The sequence below is a fragment of the Hipposideros armiger genome, unplaced genomic scaffold (assembly GCF_001890085.2).
Source record: "Hipposideros armiger isolate ML-2016 unplaced genomic scaffold, ASM189008v1 scaffold_1036, whole genome shotgun sequence".
NCBI lineage: Eukaryota > Metazoa > Chordata > Mammalia > Chiroptera > Hipposideridae > Hipposideros > Hipposideros armiger.
The window spans coordinates 40,712-56,756 of record NW_017732386.1 but is presented as its reverse complement, the minus strand read 5'-3'; the positions used below and the strand labels follow the sequence as shown (position 1 = coordinate 56,756).

General features: G+C 39.1%; 1 protein-coding gene across 1 annotated transcript in view; it reads left to right on the top strand.

Annotated features, from left to right (window-relative positions):
* LOC109376034 (uncharacterized) overlaps positions 1–12,259 on the top strand; it is a 48,229-nt gene extending 35,970 nt beyond the window's left edge. Inside the window, exon 3 of the mRNA XM_019631686.1 lies at positions 12,151–12,259. Within this exon, the coding sequence (XP_019487231.1) occupies positions 12,151–12,161 (11 nt within the window). The 3' untranslated portion in view covers positions 12,162–12,259. The remainder of the gene's footprint in view (positions 1–12,150) is intronic.
* The last annotated feature ends 3,786 nt before the right edge of the window (positions 12,260–16,045 follow it).

The following is a 16,045-nucleotide window of genomic DNA, read 5'->3' as shown; positions in this document are numbered from 1 at the left end:
TCCGAAACATCTCTAGCAGAAATTCCATTATGTAGATAAAAAATTTTTTTTTTTTTAGCTGAGCCATCCTGCCACCTGTTGGCAGCTCAGCGGCAGCTCAGCTCGGGTGGGACCCGAACCGCTGTTGCTCAGAGCTCACACTCCCAAGCAAGCTCTTAACCAACTGAGCCACTCGGTCAGCCCTGTAGATAAACTTTTAAAACTAGTTTTGTATATATATTTTAAATTCAGATCTTCTAGGAATATTTTAGTAGAAACCATTCTTTATATTTAATTAATTATTTTTTTATACATGTACAGTTTCTTTCCCCTTTAACTGTTTTTTTATATAATATTTTTTTTGTAGACCAATTTTGGAAAATAATAAAAATATAAAGAACTAAAAAGGTTTATAATGCTGCTACTCATTGTCATTACTATGGTTCATTATGTTTCCTCCTAGTTTGTTTGAAATTCATGTGTGTGTTTTTAAGAATTAGAACTATACGTATGTGATTTTATATTTTTCTTTTTAAAACTTAACCTGAATTGTGACCTTAAATTAAATTATCTTAAGTAATCTTAAGCTATATTTTCATATATTCTTAAAATTTAGAAAGCCATTTTAGAGCATGATTATCTTGGCTGCATAATACTCCTTGCTATAGAAGTACAGAGTTTTTATGCAACTTTCTCTGAGTCTGAACATTGTTTCCTAGCTAAGGATATTACGGTAAATGCTAAATTGTGTTGTGATTAGTGTCTTTGTATACACATCAGCTATTTGTACATTCCTGATTATTTACATAGTACAAATCACCAAAAATGCATTAGTGGATTTGTAACAAACTACCCTCCAAAAAGGTTGTGCTCATTTATATTCACACCCACAAAACACACCAGAAATATTTCAGTCTTTGCCAAATTATTTGACAAAAGAGGGTTTTCTTTGGAAATATATTGCAAGGTTTATTGGCCATTTGTGTTTACTTATTGACTTGTGCTTTGCTTTTTTTCCTAAGAGTTGTCATTGTATTTATTGTTTTTTAAAGTTCTTTGTAGGAATGTCATTAACCCTTCTCTTCAAAATGTTTTTCTCATTTTTAAAAAGTTTATCTTTTAATTCATAGCATTTTCTTAACATACAGAAACTTGTGTGCATACACACATATGTATGGTAAAAGGGGATGACTAGCTGTTTTGATAATTTGCAGTGGAGGCCTTGAGTCATTGATGGAGAGATGCTAAGTGGGTGGGAAGCTATTCCTATGTTCTTTCCTTTCTTGTTCTTTTGCTTTGTCTCAGACTTGGATGTTAATCATTTCTTTACACATCCTATCAATGTTGTAAGTAGAGGTAATTCTTGTTCCAAAAGGGAGATTATTGAGTTAGTCTACTCTTTTGTTAGTATCTTTTGTATGGGAATTTCTGTGGTTTAGTGGGGAAATGAAGGTAGAATGAAATTGGATAAAGGTGGTTAGCTACTGTCACAATCCTGAGGTCAGCCACAGTTTTTGAAAAAGTTGTTTTTGTACTGAAATTTTTGTCCTCCTCCCCCCATTCATTCTTCTTTGCTATACCACACAAGTCAGATAGTAAGGGAAGGAAAATCAGAGTGGATTATGGCACATCCAGTGGACCTGGATGATGTGGAATTCAAGTATCATTAATAACCTGTATTACAGATTTTATGTGAAATACTAATTTAGATGTACGTAAGTATTAGATTTTCTGAAAAAATTTTAGAAACCACACTATTTGAAAGAGAATGCAAATTTTCAAAGAATAAATATGTAAGTGATTGGTGAAAAGAGTCTTCCTTAAAAGAGTCCAGACGTGACTAGTTTAGAATCAAGTGTCAGAACATTGATAATTAACACATATTAGCATTAATAAACACTGAAATGTTCAAAATGTGGAGCAATGCATTTCAAAAATGCATTGCATTTCTAAAATGGGGTATTTTGCATTTTCAAAAATGTCCTGATATTACAGAAAAAGCCCTTTTGAAATTAATGAGAAGTTTTAGATATAACATTAGATTGGATTTTTGAGTTAAAAGTCTATAGTTTTAAAAAGTCTATTTATATAAAATGAAAACAAAATGAAACTTTTATATTTTAATAGGAGTATATATTGGTTAATAATCTTGCTTCTGAGCTCAAAAGTACTAAGAAAATCTCTGGTTTCCCAAAATTCAAAATGTTTATTGCCAAAACCAACATCTAAGTAATATCTTTCAGTCAACAGTGTGGTTCAAAATTATGATCCTCTGTTTAACTGAAATCTGAGTTAAGTGTTTTTGATTGTATTTGAAGTTATACATACTTTTATGTGAATGAGCACAAAGCATAATTCTGAGGTTAAGGTAAAACTGTGTGGTATTTATTAAACTCTATTGATCAGGTCTACATGTATATATTGATCATCTACTATATGCTCAATTCAGTGCTTAGTTCTTTGGGAAGAGGGGCAGGAAGTTAGGTCCTCAGAGAGAATTTCCAGAATTAAGTAACATTATCTTTTACGCAGATATAAACCAGTGCTCATCTGGCATCCTTTTATAACAGGGTTCCCAACCATAGTTGACTTTTGCTGTATTAATAGTATCGTTAATGTCAGCACTTGCTTATTCAACTTTTGCCTCATGTTAGATTTTTTTCTGCTATACATTGCTGTTTATATTACCATTGTTTTGTTTTTTTTGTTGTTGACTGGCTCTTTGGCCTGAGAATTCAGTTTGGAATGGTTTTATTTTTGTTTGTTTGTTTGTTTGTTTGTTTGTTTGTTTTAAGCAACACAAACAATTAACTGTATGTCTGTGGGTACATTTATATGATGATTTATACCCACTTATTCAGCAATAAAGTCTCATTCCTAAAATATATAAACTATATTCCTTGTAAGGACCTTGAATTGGTGGAAGTATGTACATGTTAAAGCGTTATTATCAAGCTTTAGACCAAATAAAAATATTCTGTCTCATTCTAATTTTTGCCATTCCAAAACACAGTGGCCTTCTGTAGCTTGAGCAGTTTAATCAACTGTTTAGAATTTCTTGGCTGCAACCTGTTTTAGAGTTTAACTCAGCTATTGTTGAGAAGAGGTCATTCCTCAGTCACTACTAAGCTTTTGTAAGTATGCTATTGTTAAGAGCTATTAAAGAAAAAGAAGTTTTGAAGTCTTGATTAGAAAATAAGATGTACTCATTGTGCTTTATGTTTTGAGATACAGCTGAAATACATATTTTTAATTGTTATAAGTCATTGTAAAAACTTGAATAAAAAATGGCTGTACTCATAGACAGATTAAATTTGTAATTAAGAGCCAAACTGCTAAAGTTACAATATGGATTGTATTGTGAGAATTAATGCAGGTCTAATTAGTCTCAAATTATTCTTCCATTTGTCTATACAATTTAATGTTTAAGAAGAAGTACTATATGGAAATTCCACTGTCTAATTGGGACCCTCCCATCTTTTGCCTACAGTGGTCCCATTGGCCATAGCAGAGTTTCTCCCAAGTTCACAGCATCACCAAGAGGCCTGCTAGAGTGCAGAGACCTGGACCTTGCTGAGCAGTTTTGATTCAGGGACTGGATTGGGACCTAGGAGAATCTGCAATTTAAAAAAGCAATTTAGGTGATTAAAAAATCCTCTTGGGAGAAAGCAAAGGCCTTTTCATGGTCAAAAGCTAATCTTGGCCTCCTTTCCCCTTGCATTCAGTGCATTTCATGAGGAACCCCTAACAGATGGCGGCACTATGCCTAATGCAGGGTTGGCTTTTAACTCTCACCCTTGTTCACTTGCCCAAGTTCTGGTGTGAGGTCCATCCCCATCTTTCTCCTGGAGATCTTCTTGTCTTTTATAGTCTAATTTCATTTCACCTTTTCACTGTACTTTCTCCTGCAACACACCCTACTTAGGTGTAAGTTAGCCAGTCTCTTATCTGTGTTCTCATTATGTTTTACCCAAATCTCTCATCCCTTTTCACACTTAACTGCAGTTGTTAAGAACATGGCTCTGGAGCTCAACTGCCTGGATTTGAAACCTGGCTCCTCCTTTCTAGCTCCTTGATGAAGGATAAGTTTCTTAACCTCTCTGGGCCTCAGATTCTTCATGTGCAAGGTGGGAGAATAATAACTACCTCACTTGCTGTTGCAAGGACAAAATGAAATAATAAATATATAGGACAGTGACTATTAAGTAGTAAGCATGCAATAAAGGTCAGCCATTCATGTCTTCATTATTATCTCTAATACTGTCATTTTCATCATCATCCTACAGAGCTCCCTCGTACCCAGAAACCTGGAGGGCAGCAATTTTGTTTCCCCTTCCATTTCCAGCACCTAACACGTACTCACATCCCAGACAGCCCTGCAAATGTCTGGATGGAATTGACTTTACTGGCAAATATGTTTCCTGACTTGGATGTTGCCATATCTCAGCAGTCTAAGGCTGTAGAGCACATCTCTTCTTTGGAGCCTCCCTGAAGAATGTACAATAGTCCCCCCTTAGCTCCAGTTTTGCTATCTGCAGTTTTACTTACCCATGGTCAACCACAGTCTGATAATATTAAATGAAAATTCCAGAAATAAACAATTCATAAGTTTTAAATTGTGTGCCATCCTGAGTAGTGTGATGAACTCTCACACTGCCCGGCTCTGTCCTACCCATGATGTGATCCATCACTTTGTCCAGCATCTCCACACTGTATATGTTCCCCGCTCATTAGTCACTTAGTAGCTATCCCAGTGATCAGATCCACTGTCATGGTATTGCAGTGCTTGTGTTCAAGTAACACTTATTTTACTTAATAATGGCCCCAAAGCACAAGAGTAGTGTGATGCTGACAATTCGGATATGCCAAAGAGAAGCCATTAAAATGCTTCCTTTAAGTGAAAAGGTGAGTAGAGTACAATAAGATATTAGAAGAGAGGCCACGTTCATATAACTTTTATTACAGTGTATTGTTATAATTGCTCTATTTTATTATAGTTAATCTCTGACTGTGCCTAATTTATAAATTGAACTTTATCGTAGGTATGTATATATAGGAAAAAACATAGTGTGCATATGATTTGGCGCTATCCACAGTTTTAGGCATCCACTGGGGGTCTTGGAACGTATCCCCTGTGGATACGGGAGGACTCCTGTACTTCCTGTGCTCCTAAAGCAGTGTCCAGGCCAGGCCCTGCCCTTCCTCTGATCCTCATAAGCTGCAGGGAGAAACATCTGAGGTACTGCTGGCTGTGTGCACTGTGGGCTGTTGGCATCTACACCTAGGTTGCACCTCCTGGTCCCCTTGGCACATGCCTGCAGCTTTTGTGAGCTCCACTGCACTCTTTCCGGGCCTCCAGTGCTGCCTCAGAGGAAAATGCTCCTTCAGTTGTAGTGAGTTATGCTTGCCTAGGAACAAGCTCATAATCTCAGAATGCAGAGACTAATTTCACATTTGGAAAAGACAGCAGTGTCCAAAGGAAGCGAACCTCTAAAGCACTCTGCACTGACAGACACTGCTCCCAGGTTACATAGCTCTGCCCTACATGGGAACAAATGTCCACATTCCTACCTCTTAGAAGACAGAAAACTGGCCCAAGTGTCCAAATGACTATTTTCCCAGACTCTACGGTTTCTAAACAGTTTCACGGATCTTCAGTCCAAGTTTCAATCAGGTTTTCCTCCCATTTAGTAGTTTCTGTGAGACGTTTCCCGGTCCTAGCTGTGGAAATGTCTCTTCGCCCTTTTATTCCTTGTTTGACAAACACTAGGTTTGTTTTCCATGGTGTATCTTCCTGGGGCTGCTGTGACAGAGTACCACCGACTTGGTGACTTAAAACAACAGAAATGTACTGTCTTAGTTCTGGAGACCAGAAGTCTGAATTCAAGGTGTCAGCAAGGCCATGCTCTGTCTAGAGGCATTGGGGGACAATCTGTACCATGCCTTTCCCTGAGTTCCTAGCGGCTGCGACAGTCTTTTACTTGTAACTGTATAGCTCCAGTCTCTGCTCCTGTCTTCCTGTGGCCTCTGTTTCTTCTGTATGTCTCTTTTAGGGATCCTTGCTAATGGATTTGGGGCCCACCTGGATATGGATAATCCAGGATAATCTCCTAATCTCAAAATCTTTAATTATATTTGAAAAGATCCTTTTTCCAAATAAGGTAACATTTATACATTCCAGGGATTAGGATTTGATATCTTTGGGTGGACATTATTCGACATTCTACATATGGGTAATAAGAGTTTACATGATCATATGTTGTTACATCATACCAACTGCATAAACTAGTTGTGTCAGTTAATTTTGGTAATCTGGTTGCTGCTGAGAATTTTTCATATTTGAGGAAGAGAGAATAACAACCACCACAAGAACAGTTTTTTGAGCCCTTATTGTGTGCCAAGTACTATGACAGGCACCAGCTTACACTACCTCGGAGGAGGGTGCTACTGTTATCTCCATTTTTCTGATAAGGTGACTGAGGCATGGAGTATGCTAGTAACTTGCTAAGGTCTGCTTAGCTAGTTGGTGGCAGTCAGCAATGCACTCCTGGTGGCTGTTGCTTTCAGAGTCTGTGCTCATAAAAGATTCAGAGCTGCAGAGAGGTGGCCGCAAGTCAGGGCTGGGCAGGGGCCTTGGTGTCCTAGTTTCCACCACTAACTAACCTGGTGGTAAGACTATGGGCAAGTTAGCCCACCTGTATGAACTTGATTTTCAGTATTGCCTAGTAAAAGGGCTATGAAGAGGGAATTAATAAGGAGGAAAAAATCAAAAGAAAACCAGTGAGAAGTGTTAGACAAAGGTTTGGTTGGCTTAGGTTGAATTTAACATTAGATGTTTGGGATATCTGGGAAATTTGATTATGACAAAGCTTATATAAAAAGCTCTGTGTAAACTGTTAAGCACTACACAAATGTTAATGATACTGTTATTCAGTTAGTTCCATTTCCCCCTGTACTCTGACTTTGGTATCTTAAAAATGAGCTTGTTAGGAAGAAAGCATGCATATTAATGCTTTAATGAGTTTAAATACATGTGTTAATATTTGACATTAAACATATTAGGAGAAAAGGTAAGGTATTATGAAAACATCTAAGAACAATTTCTTTGGAACCATTTTTATAATTTTAATTTATGCTGTCTTTATGGTAAAGAAATCATTGGATTTTTGCATCTTTTCTGATTTAGATGAGGAAATTTTTCCCCCCTTATGTAAGCTAACTTTTGCCCAGGGCTCCTGCTTGTTAACATTTGCCCGTCTTTTTCCTGCCTGGCATTGGCTTTTTCTCCTAACCTAGGCTGGAGCTCTGCGAATCCAGCATGAGGCTAGATGCCTGCCACAAGGAGAGTCCAGCGGACAGATCCTGAGGTGGAGAGAACCTCCCAGTTCCCTCTTCCTTTCTCCTTTGCTGTAGAACTGTTTGTCTGAGGTCTGTCCTTTCTCTCCATTCCTCCACCCTCATTTCTTTCTACTGCCAGTTGGTAGATTTGGCTTTAAAATGGACAAACCTCCTGCTCCCCTGGTTCAGAATTAATGATTTTCATCCTTTCAGGGATCTTGCTGTGAAACACACAGGAGCCTGTTGAGTTTCTGCTAAGCCTGACGGTTCACAATGGAGCATTGATCCTGGGGCTGAGTGGCACCCCGGCTTCTGCAGCTCACCGTGAGCTGCAGGGCAGAACGTACTTTCAGTGGTTGTTTAGATCTGACACGTTGGCTTTTGTTTATACTTAAATTGGGGGCATGCTTCCCCTTATTTCTATCATTTAGGACGTGGTGATCAGCCACCTATAGACTTTCGGTGCCCACAGCATTGCTTATGAAATCATCACATATCAAATGGGCTGATTTTTTTCCCCTCATAAAAGAAACTCTTTTTCAGTTGGTGTATCGATTGGTGTAGTTACTATGAATTGAGCCTGATCCATTTATCCCTTTATTTGAGGTTTACTAAAATTGTTTACCCCTTTTGGAGACAGAAAAATGATCTAGATTGCGATTGAGTCGTTCCAATTCTTTTCATGCCGAGCAAGGCTCTCTGCTAAATTTGGGACCTCAGGAGACAGCTTGAGGATCCGGACAGTTACAAGTGAGACACGTTGGCTGCCTGGCCACATGCCAGGTGCCAGAAGGTAAGGCTGGAGGTTTGCGCCTGGATTTGGACATAGCTGCTGCTGTTAAAACAAAACAAAACAACAAAACAAAACAAACAGAAAAACCCCAACTTTATTCTTATGGAATATGTGCTGAAATCTAGAAAACTGAGGTTCTTTGGTGTGGGAAATCCCATGGTGGAATTCCCAGAATTAGTGGTGGCACCTGGAAATTCTAATTTCAATTCAAATTAGCCTGAAGTAGGCCCTGCAGGGGCTGCTGGGAAACATACAAGTGGTGTTTGTTTTGGGGAATGTTAAGTATTGGTGGTAATGTCAGGTGTAGGAATATTGAAGGAATGTGTGTACACAAGAGGAGGAATTAAAAGGACTTTTAAATTTTATTTTGACATTACCATCATGTGAAATGCATGCTCTAGCAGTAACTGTAAACAAAGAAGAAGCGGGTTTGGTCCCTGAAAGATGCCTGGAAGATGTCCTGTTCACTTGGTGCCACGTTCATTTCCATGGAAATATAGGAGACAGCACAGCAGCCCGTCAAGGTTTTCTTCAGCTTCGGTTAGAAGAGAAATATTTCTTCTAATTTAGTTTTGGATGGAATGATAAAACAGTTCTAATACTCTCATATTTCTTAGTGGTACTGCACAGTAATTTTCAGTTTACATTACATTAAAGCTGTCATAGGCCCCTGAAATGAATGGAGTTTTGTTTTTTTCTTTTTTGGTGCTGACACTTTGGTATAATTTGGAATACTGAGAAAAACTCCCAGTGTAACACAGATGAATTTTTAATATGATCAACTAAGTCAGTTTTACTCAGTAGAATATTAATAATTATTGTGTAGTAAAAAGGCTGTGCTGATATTAAATTTCAATGGTAAAACCAGAAATTAGATTATCACCTCATCTCTCTCTCTTTTTTGTTTAGAAATCAACAAAAATGTCACACACACACACACACACACACGCACACCTTATTTGATAGCATGCTTCATAGCAAAGTTTTAGGAATGAAAAGACATTCTTGTTCCTAGCACATCAGCATTCTTTCTCCAGTAGAAGTGTGAGGAAGGCAAGGTGAAAATCAGCTTGTCTTTTTGAGACCTTGCCATAGATCTGCCTAGATTTTCTTGGTTATTTTAAGGATTACTGCTTTGGTTACTCTGCTGAGTTGAATGGTGCAGAGTGAGTTGATGTTAATCATAGACAGCTCATTCTGATGTCACCTCTTTCAGACAACTTCAGTTTTGTTTCATTTGTGAGTTATGGGCCATCTGAGGCCTGTGGCTGTGATTTGGGGGGGAGTCTGTTGCACTGCCGGTCCAGCCTGTCCAGTCCTGTTCTCTAAGGCCGAATTGAGCACAGATAGAGAGATGATATGTGGTTAGGGTCTGTGTGTGGGGGCAGGGGAGGGTCTGGCTCTCACCCTGGTCTCAGCCTTTACAGAGCAGAATAGATAGGGAAAGGCTGTGGTTTGAACCGAGGAAGTGTGTCTTGGCATGAGCAGGGCCTGAAAAATAGGGAAGGCAAGAAGGTCTTTTGGACCCCTCCTCTTTTGGACCTATTCCCTTCACTGGGTGGAGCAGGGCAGGGTGGGGAGGGACCCTTAGCCACCTCCCATGACTGAAGTGTGGGTTGTCTGCCCTGCACCTTGCTGGCTGCACTCTTTCTGAGCTGAAGACTGAGACCATCTTTCAGACTCCTGAGGCTTTAGTGGTCTGCTCTCGGTGCCTGGGAGAAGACTTCTGTGGCTAATGGTGTTGAAGCTGGAGAACTAAATGGTCACCACCCTGAGTTCCCTGGGCACAGATGCTTCAGGAGGACTTTTGGGTCTGCACAACTCCAGAAAGAAGTCACTCTCACTCTCTCACTGTGGTTCCACCCTTCTTCCTCTAAGTACACAAATCAGCCTTAGGCTCTGATCTTCGATGGGTGGGGGCCATATGGGGAGAGGGCTGCAGAAACATGGCTTCTCATTCTCTACCTCTCAGAGATCCTATATGCATATGAAGAGCATCTTTTCTTAGGGCCTGGTTCTGAAGTCAACAGAGAAGGTGAAAAATCATTTTTGATGTTTATTTTTTCATGGCTAACTCTGAATTGTTGACTTCACCCAAGGGTTATGATTCCTATACATGCCACTGCACATAGTTTCATGTATACTATGTGCTAGTAGAGTGTGATGGTATTTTACAGTTCCTGCTCTGTGGAGGTGAGCAAGAGAGTGCTATGTTACTTGGCCACTTCATGTTGGCTCAGAAAGAGGCTGTTCAGGCACCCCTGCCCTTAATTACCTTCCTTAGTTTCTAAGCTGTTTCTCCAGACACAGACCCTGGCTTTGGTTGAATGGGAGGGGAGAAGTGTGTTTTGTTATCTTCAGTCATCCCTACAGATGCTGGGGGGAGCTTCTTTGTTAGTTTCAGGTCCCTGGGTTCCCTCAGAAACAGATTTTCCTGACCTTCTGGCCTTGGTTTCTCTGTGCACTCCCCCCCCACCCCCCACTCCATTTTGATGAAAACTTCTCTACTGGAGGTTCCCTGGCCCAGCAGCTCATCCAGTGGCTCCCTGAATTTTACTTCTGCTCTATCATTGACTCCCTTTCTGCTGTTTACATCTTACCTTGGGGTTCCTAACCCATACCTGAAGTCTTCCATTTGAACTTCACAAATGTCCTGGAAGGTGGAGAAGGGAGCTGGGTATGTGCTAAGTCCTGGGTATAGTGAAGTATATGCAGGTGTTATTGAAGAATAAATGTTCACACCAGCTTCTAAAAGGAGATCCTGCTATTCTGACCGTTTTAATGATGCAGAAACTGAGATTCAAAGCTGCAACGAAGGGAGACATCTTATGCATATTTACTATAAAAATTCTCACTGAAACCAGTCGATGCTTCTTTCTTTGCTCACTGTGTGTGGAGAAGCTGTAGATAAACTGTGGTCACAGTGATTGATGTGCTCGGCTGTGCTGAGCTGTCTCCTCTGCTTGCACCTCCCACCTGAGGGAGGCAGCCTAGCATAGGGTTTAAACCAGAGATTATACTCGAGCCAGATTTCTGGCCCCATGACTTTGTGACTTTGGGCAAATTACTCAAACTCTCTGTGCCTCACTATTAATTATACTGATTAAATAAATTAAGCATTTGAGGATTCTAATAGTTTCTTTTTGTTTGTTTGATTTTTTAACCAGAGCATGAGTAAAGATTTCTCTTGCATGTACCAGCTTGATCTGGTGGAAGATAGGGTCGTGGGGCCTTTTAGATAGGCTCTAGGCTGTTAAGTTTCAAGTTGCTGACTGCCTGCTGAATGCTAAGATGTCATTTTCCTAAAATAAGAACGCTGGATGTCATAGGTATGCTGCTCATTCCTCTCGTTGCTATCCTCAGAGAACTGATCTTCCTCTCTACATGTATCAGAGTCCTGTGGATACTCCAGCCCCCACCCCCCAAACGTGATTTTCTTCTGATATTTAATCACAAATGGCATGGGGACAGAGGCTGGGGAGCAGCTCGGTAGCTGGATTATTGCCATTCTAGCCTTCCCAGCTGCCTGTATGCTGGCCTTTTAGGGACATTGGACCCTCTTGCTCTGTAGACTCTCTCTCTCACCTGTTCCAGTAATGAGTGAAACCACGAAGCCTTCCATTTTCTGGTTAGAAAGGAGGCTGGAAGGGCCAGAGCTCCAGGGAGAGGCATCACATCTGCAATTCACATCAAAGGAAGAAAGTCCCCTTTGCTTCTGAGCTGGATTTTTTAGAGACAAATGGATAGAAGTGTTGTGAGAATATTGAGATAAAATGGGAAATGGAGGCAGGCATAGTCTGGAGAGAAAAATAATCACTTTTCCGATTCAGGTTTTATTTTAGGTTAGCATGCTTCTGCGCACACTTGACATCACACCAATTTACATAAAGCTTTTCTGAGATAAGAAAGGTTTCTACTAATTTTTTACATTCCATTTTCATGAAAAATATCAGTGTTTCAGGTAAAGATATTCTTGTTGATCTGTGAGGTTACATTAAGAAACCACTATATTGGTTCTCTGATTTTCTTTTTTCCCAAAGCTCTACATTGATCTCTGGAATTAATGTTGGTGAGCTCCTGAGGTCTCTAAAATGAAAATGGGAAGGACCATGGCTCTTTTTCATCCCTGAGAAGGTAACTGAAGTTGGTGTGTGGGTATCTGTAGAGTCCAGATTTCCTTCAGATTTTTCCATTTAACCCCTTGGGCTTTGGGATAAGGGCATTAATTTTTATGTAGAGATGTTCGCATTTTTGGGTCCCATTCTTGAGCCATGTGGATTTGGGGGTGAAATGGAGCTGGAAAGAATTGTAGTAGTATTATCAGCTCTGAAACAGCTTAAGAACTTTTAGAAGAATTCTTTTGGGAACTGGAGTAGGGGCGGTGTGAGGAGGGTGGGGACAGTCTGATTAAAGAGTAGCCTCTCTCAGTTACAACTGAAGTCCTATCTTCAGTTTTATATGGAACCTCAGTTTAGAAAATGTATATATTGGGTTGTCGGAAAAGTCATAACACATTTTTGCAACGAAAAACATATAAGAAATACATCATGACTTTTCTGACATCCCAGTAGTACATGGAACTGATAGCCATCCCACTTCACCTCCCCTTCAGTTCCTATTGTGTCCTCAAGGCACCACCTCCAATTGAGGAAAAAAACCAATATTTGATGTACTGGAATTAGAGGGCACCCAAACTCTGTCAGCTCTGGGGTTTCTGCTTATTGCCCAGTTATGGCCATTGGTCTTAAGTTAGGGAAAATATTTCCTCAGAGGTGAAAAATTGGTTCCAGTGGTTTTCCAATGGTTTAGGGGTGAACTGTCCTTACCAGATGGTGAGAATTTTACTAATGATAACTACTAATGAGTAATGCTTCCCATGTTTCTGGTGATGAGAGTTATGCTAGCTTTGTTTCCCTGGAATGCCCTACACAAATTACTTAAACAGTTTGTATGGGGGATTAGGAGACATATTCATGAAAGTGTAATTATATTACAAGCGTCAACAGGGAGACCCATTAGATAGTTATAGGAGGATGAAAAAAACACAAGACAAATCATTGGGAAGTTTGAAAACTTGATAAGGTGACTGGTCCCTTTAGGAAATGTCTCATAAAGACTCAATGAACTGGACAATTTCTTAGGCTATCCTTGAAATTAGGGCACACTGACAAGAACAGCTTGTTTGGTAGAAATCACTGGGCTTTGCACAATAGTTCTAAACGGGGTTACCACACTCGAGTTCCTTTAATAATTCTCAGTCAGTGTAAGTTCTACATGTTTTATAAATGTTATCTTGATGTATTTTATCAGTTATAAAGTCTTTTTAAAAATTTTCTATGTTTAAGTCATGTTTCTCAAACTAGGGACCCTCAGAACCCTTTAGTAAGACATTCCTTGGGTCTTCTTTGATAATTATTTTTCTTCAAAAGGTTTCTGAACCTAATTCAAATTTGAGAAACACTGACATAGAGGGGGATATGAGGTACCTAAGACCACAGATTACATGAATTTCTTTCACATCTGTTTGGAATAACATATTCCTTTCTTTGTCTCTTTGTTTTAGAAGAGAAAGTAAAGTGCAGTGTGTGTTTGTTTGTGTGTGTGTGTGTGTGTGTGTGTGTGTGGCATAGAGTGTACTACTATTAACGTGCTACAATTTATTTTAGTTCTCTGTTCTGAGTAAATGTCTAAAATGTATATGTACCTTATTGTGAAAGTGCTGGTCTTTAAGGAAAAGTCATCCTTATTTTACTTGGAAACTCTTCACTGATTGCCTTTTAACTGCAATCAGATAATTTATGTCTGTATTTTGGGCTTTTCTTAGACTGATTTCATCTTAAGAGTCCTTTATACTTTCTACTATTTCCCAGCGTCTCTTAACTATGCTTGTCAGGCTTGTTCCACAAATTTGCCTTGATTCTGTCTATCTTGGAACCGTGGTTTATATTAAACCCCTTATTTAAAATGTCCTCTCATCCATCCATCTAAACCCCAACTATACCTTGCTGTTTGCACCACGTCATAGTTCCTCAGTGAATAGGAATGAAACTATAATGAAATCGTAAATTCTAGCGCAGTCCTCCAAAATTGGATATGTGAGGAGGAGATACTGACCTGACCCTTATCCTTTGGGTTCTCACTCATTTCCATTGCCCTTTCCATTTTGACCTCAGGGGATCTTTAATTCTTTTAGAATGTTATAGATGAGGCTGGACTACCTCAACAAGGATTCATATTTATTTTCTTTTGGGGAATTATCAACCCATATCCATATTTTGCTTATGAGGTTCTCAAATTGGGTCCCTATGACAATTCCCTGTGATAATCTATACATTAAGATAAACCCTTAATTTAAGGGTTAAACACAATGTAACCCTTGAGTATATATTGCCTTAATTACTTTTGTTTCATTCATTAGGCACTCAATAAATAATGCTTGCAGTTGATGCTTACCTATCTACTTTATCTCTTCTAAGAAAACGAAATTGCTCTGAGAGTGGGGACCATGTTGCCTGTGCAGTTATTGACCAGAACATAAAGATTTGGTTGGTTTTTAGTGCAACAAAGTGGTGACCCTGTTTGACTCATCTCCTGGGATCAACAGATTATACTGCTGTCAACTCCGATAGGGTTAACTCATAATTTTTTTCAGTTTGAACTAGGTAAATTGTAATGTTGCTTAAATTGAAGTGACCCTCTTGAGTAGAAATCTGAATTTTCCCTGGTAATATTGATAGCTTTACTTGGGCTGCTAGATAGTTATTGGAAACAAGAAGACGACACATAGATGCTTTAGTGGGAGATTGGTGGATTTGGTTTATTGAGGCGATAGGGCCTGCTGGTGGTGAATGCATCACAGTGGAGAAAAACCTCCATCCTCTGTAAAATAGTTAGGGTAAGAAGCAGAACCAGAGAGCATGTGTTAAATAGAATCCAAATCAAACCTACTAATTGTGCAAATGATTTAAAGGTTACTGAGGAAATTGACTTAAACTGCTAACTCAGCATAGAATAGCACAAACACAGGCAAAGCTGGGGTTGCCATAGTAATTAAGTATACACAGGGTAATGAGCCTCTGGTATATGGAAGGCGTAGTTAGAGTACATCTGGAATGCTGGTTTCAGAAAAAGAAAAAGATTCTACAAGTTTGGTTTTGTGTGATCAAAGATCATTTTGAAGCTAAGAAACAAAAGATATTAAAATGTTTGTGTTTGAGGTGACTAGAGCTTCTTGTAAGCTTAGAAGTAGGGAGCGAATAAGGGATCCTAAAAAAGATCAAAATAGCTTGTTGTCACTCTGAAGGGATGTCTTTTTCTTTAGAGAAAATTGGATCATTTATAGGCCATTGATGCAGTTAATAATATGAATTTTATCAGCCCCAACCAAATCATCTGGATGAATTTCTTGCCTTCCCTGCCTAATGTGAAATACTAGTTCAGTATACCTCTCATTTGTCATTCAGAAATTGTTAAGTGCTGTTGACAAACCGATAATGAGTTTGACATGGGATCAATATTGACAACAGTCTTTAGCGCAGACATGTTTATTCTGTAGTGTGGTTTCTTAAAGCATGGGCTTAAAGAGTTATTTTCTACTCCTGGAGACATATAAATAAACTTCACTCTAGCAACTGTTTTTAGAAGTTTCATCAAATTTTTAAGAGGATGATCAGTTTTTAACTCATCAGGATGAGACTGGGGTTGAGATTTTAACCCTGACCCTCCTTGTCCCTCCCCTCACCAACACATACAATATAATATGAAGATTCAACAAGTGGCTTCTCTCTTTGTTTTAAAATTTTAGATTGATGTTCCAAAAGGTTAACATTGAGAATTTTAAGGAAGGTTATCTTAAAAATTCCTTGTTCCTTTAACTCTGATAGCTTTTCAGTTTGGGGAGGGAGCTGGTTTGATCTTGCTTAAAAGGAAAAAGCA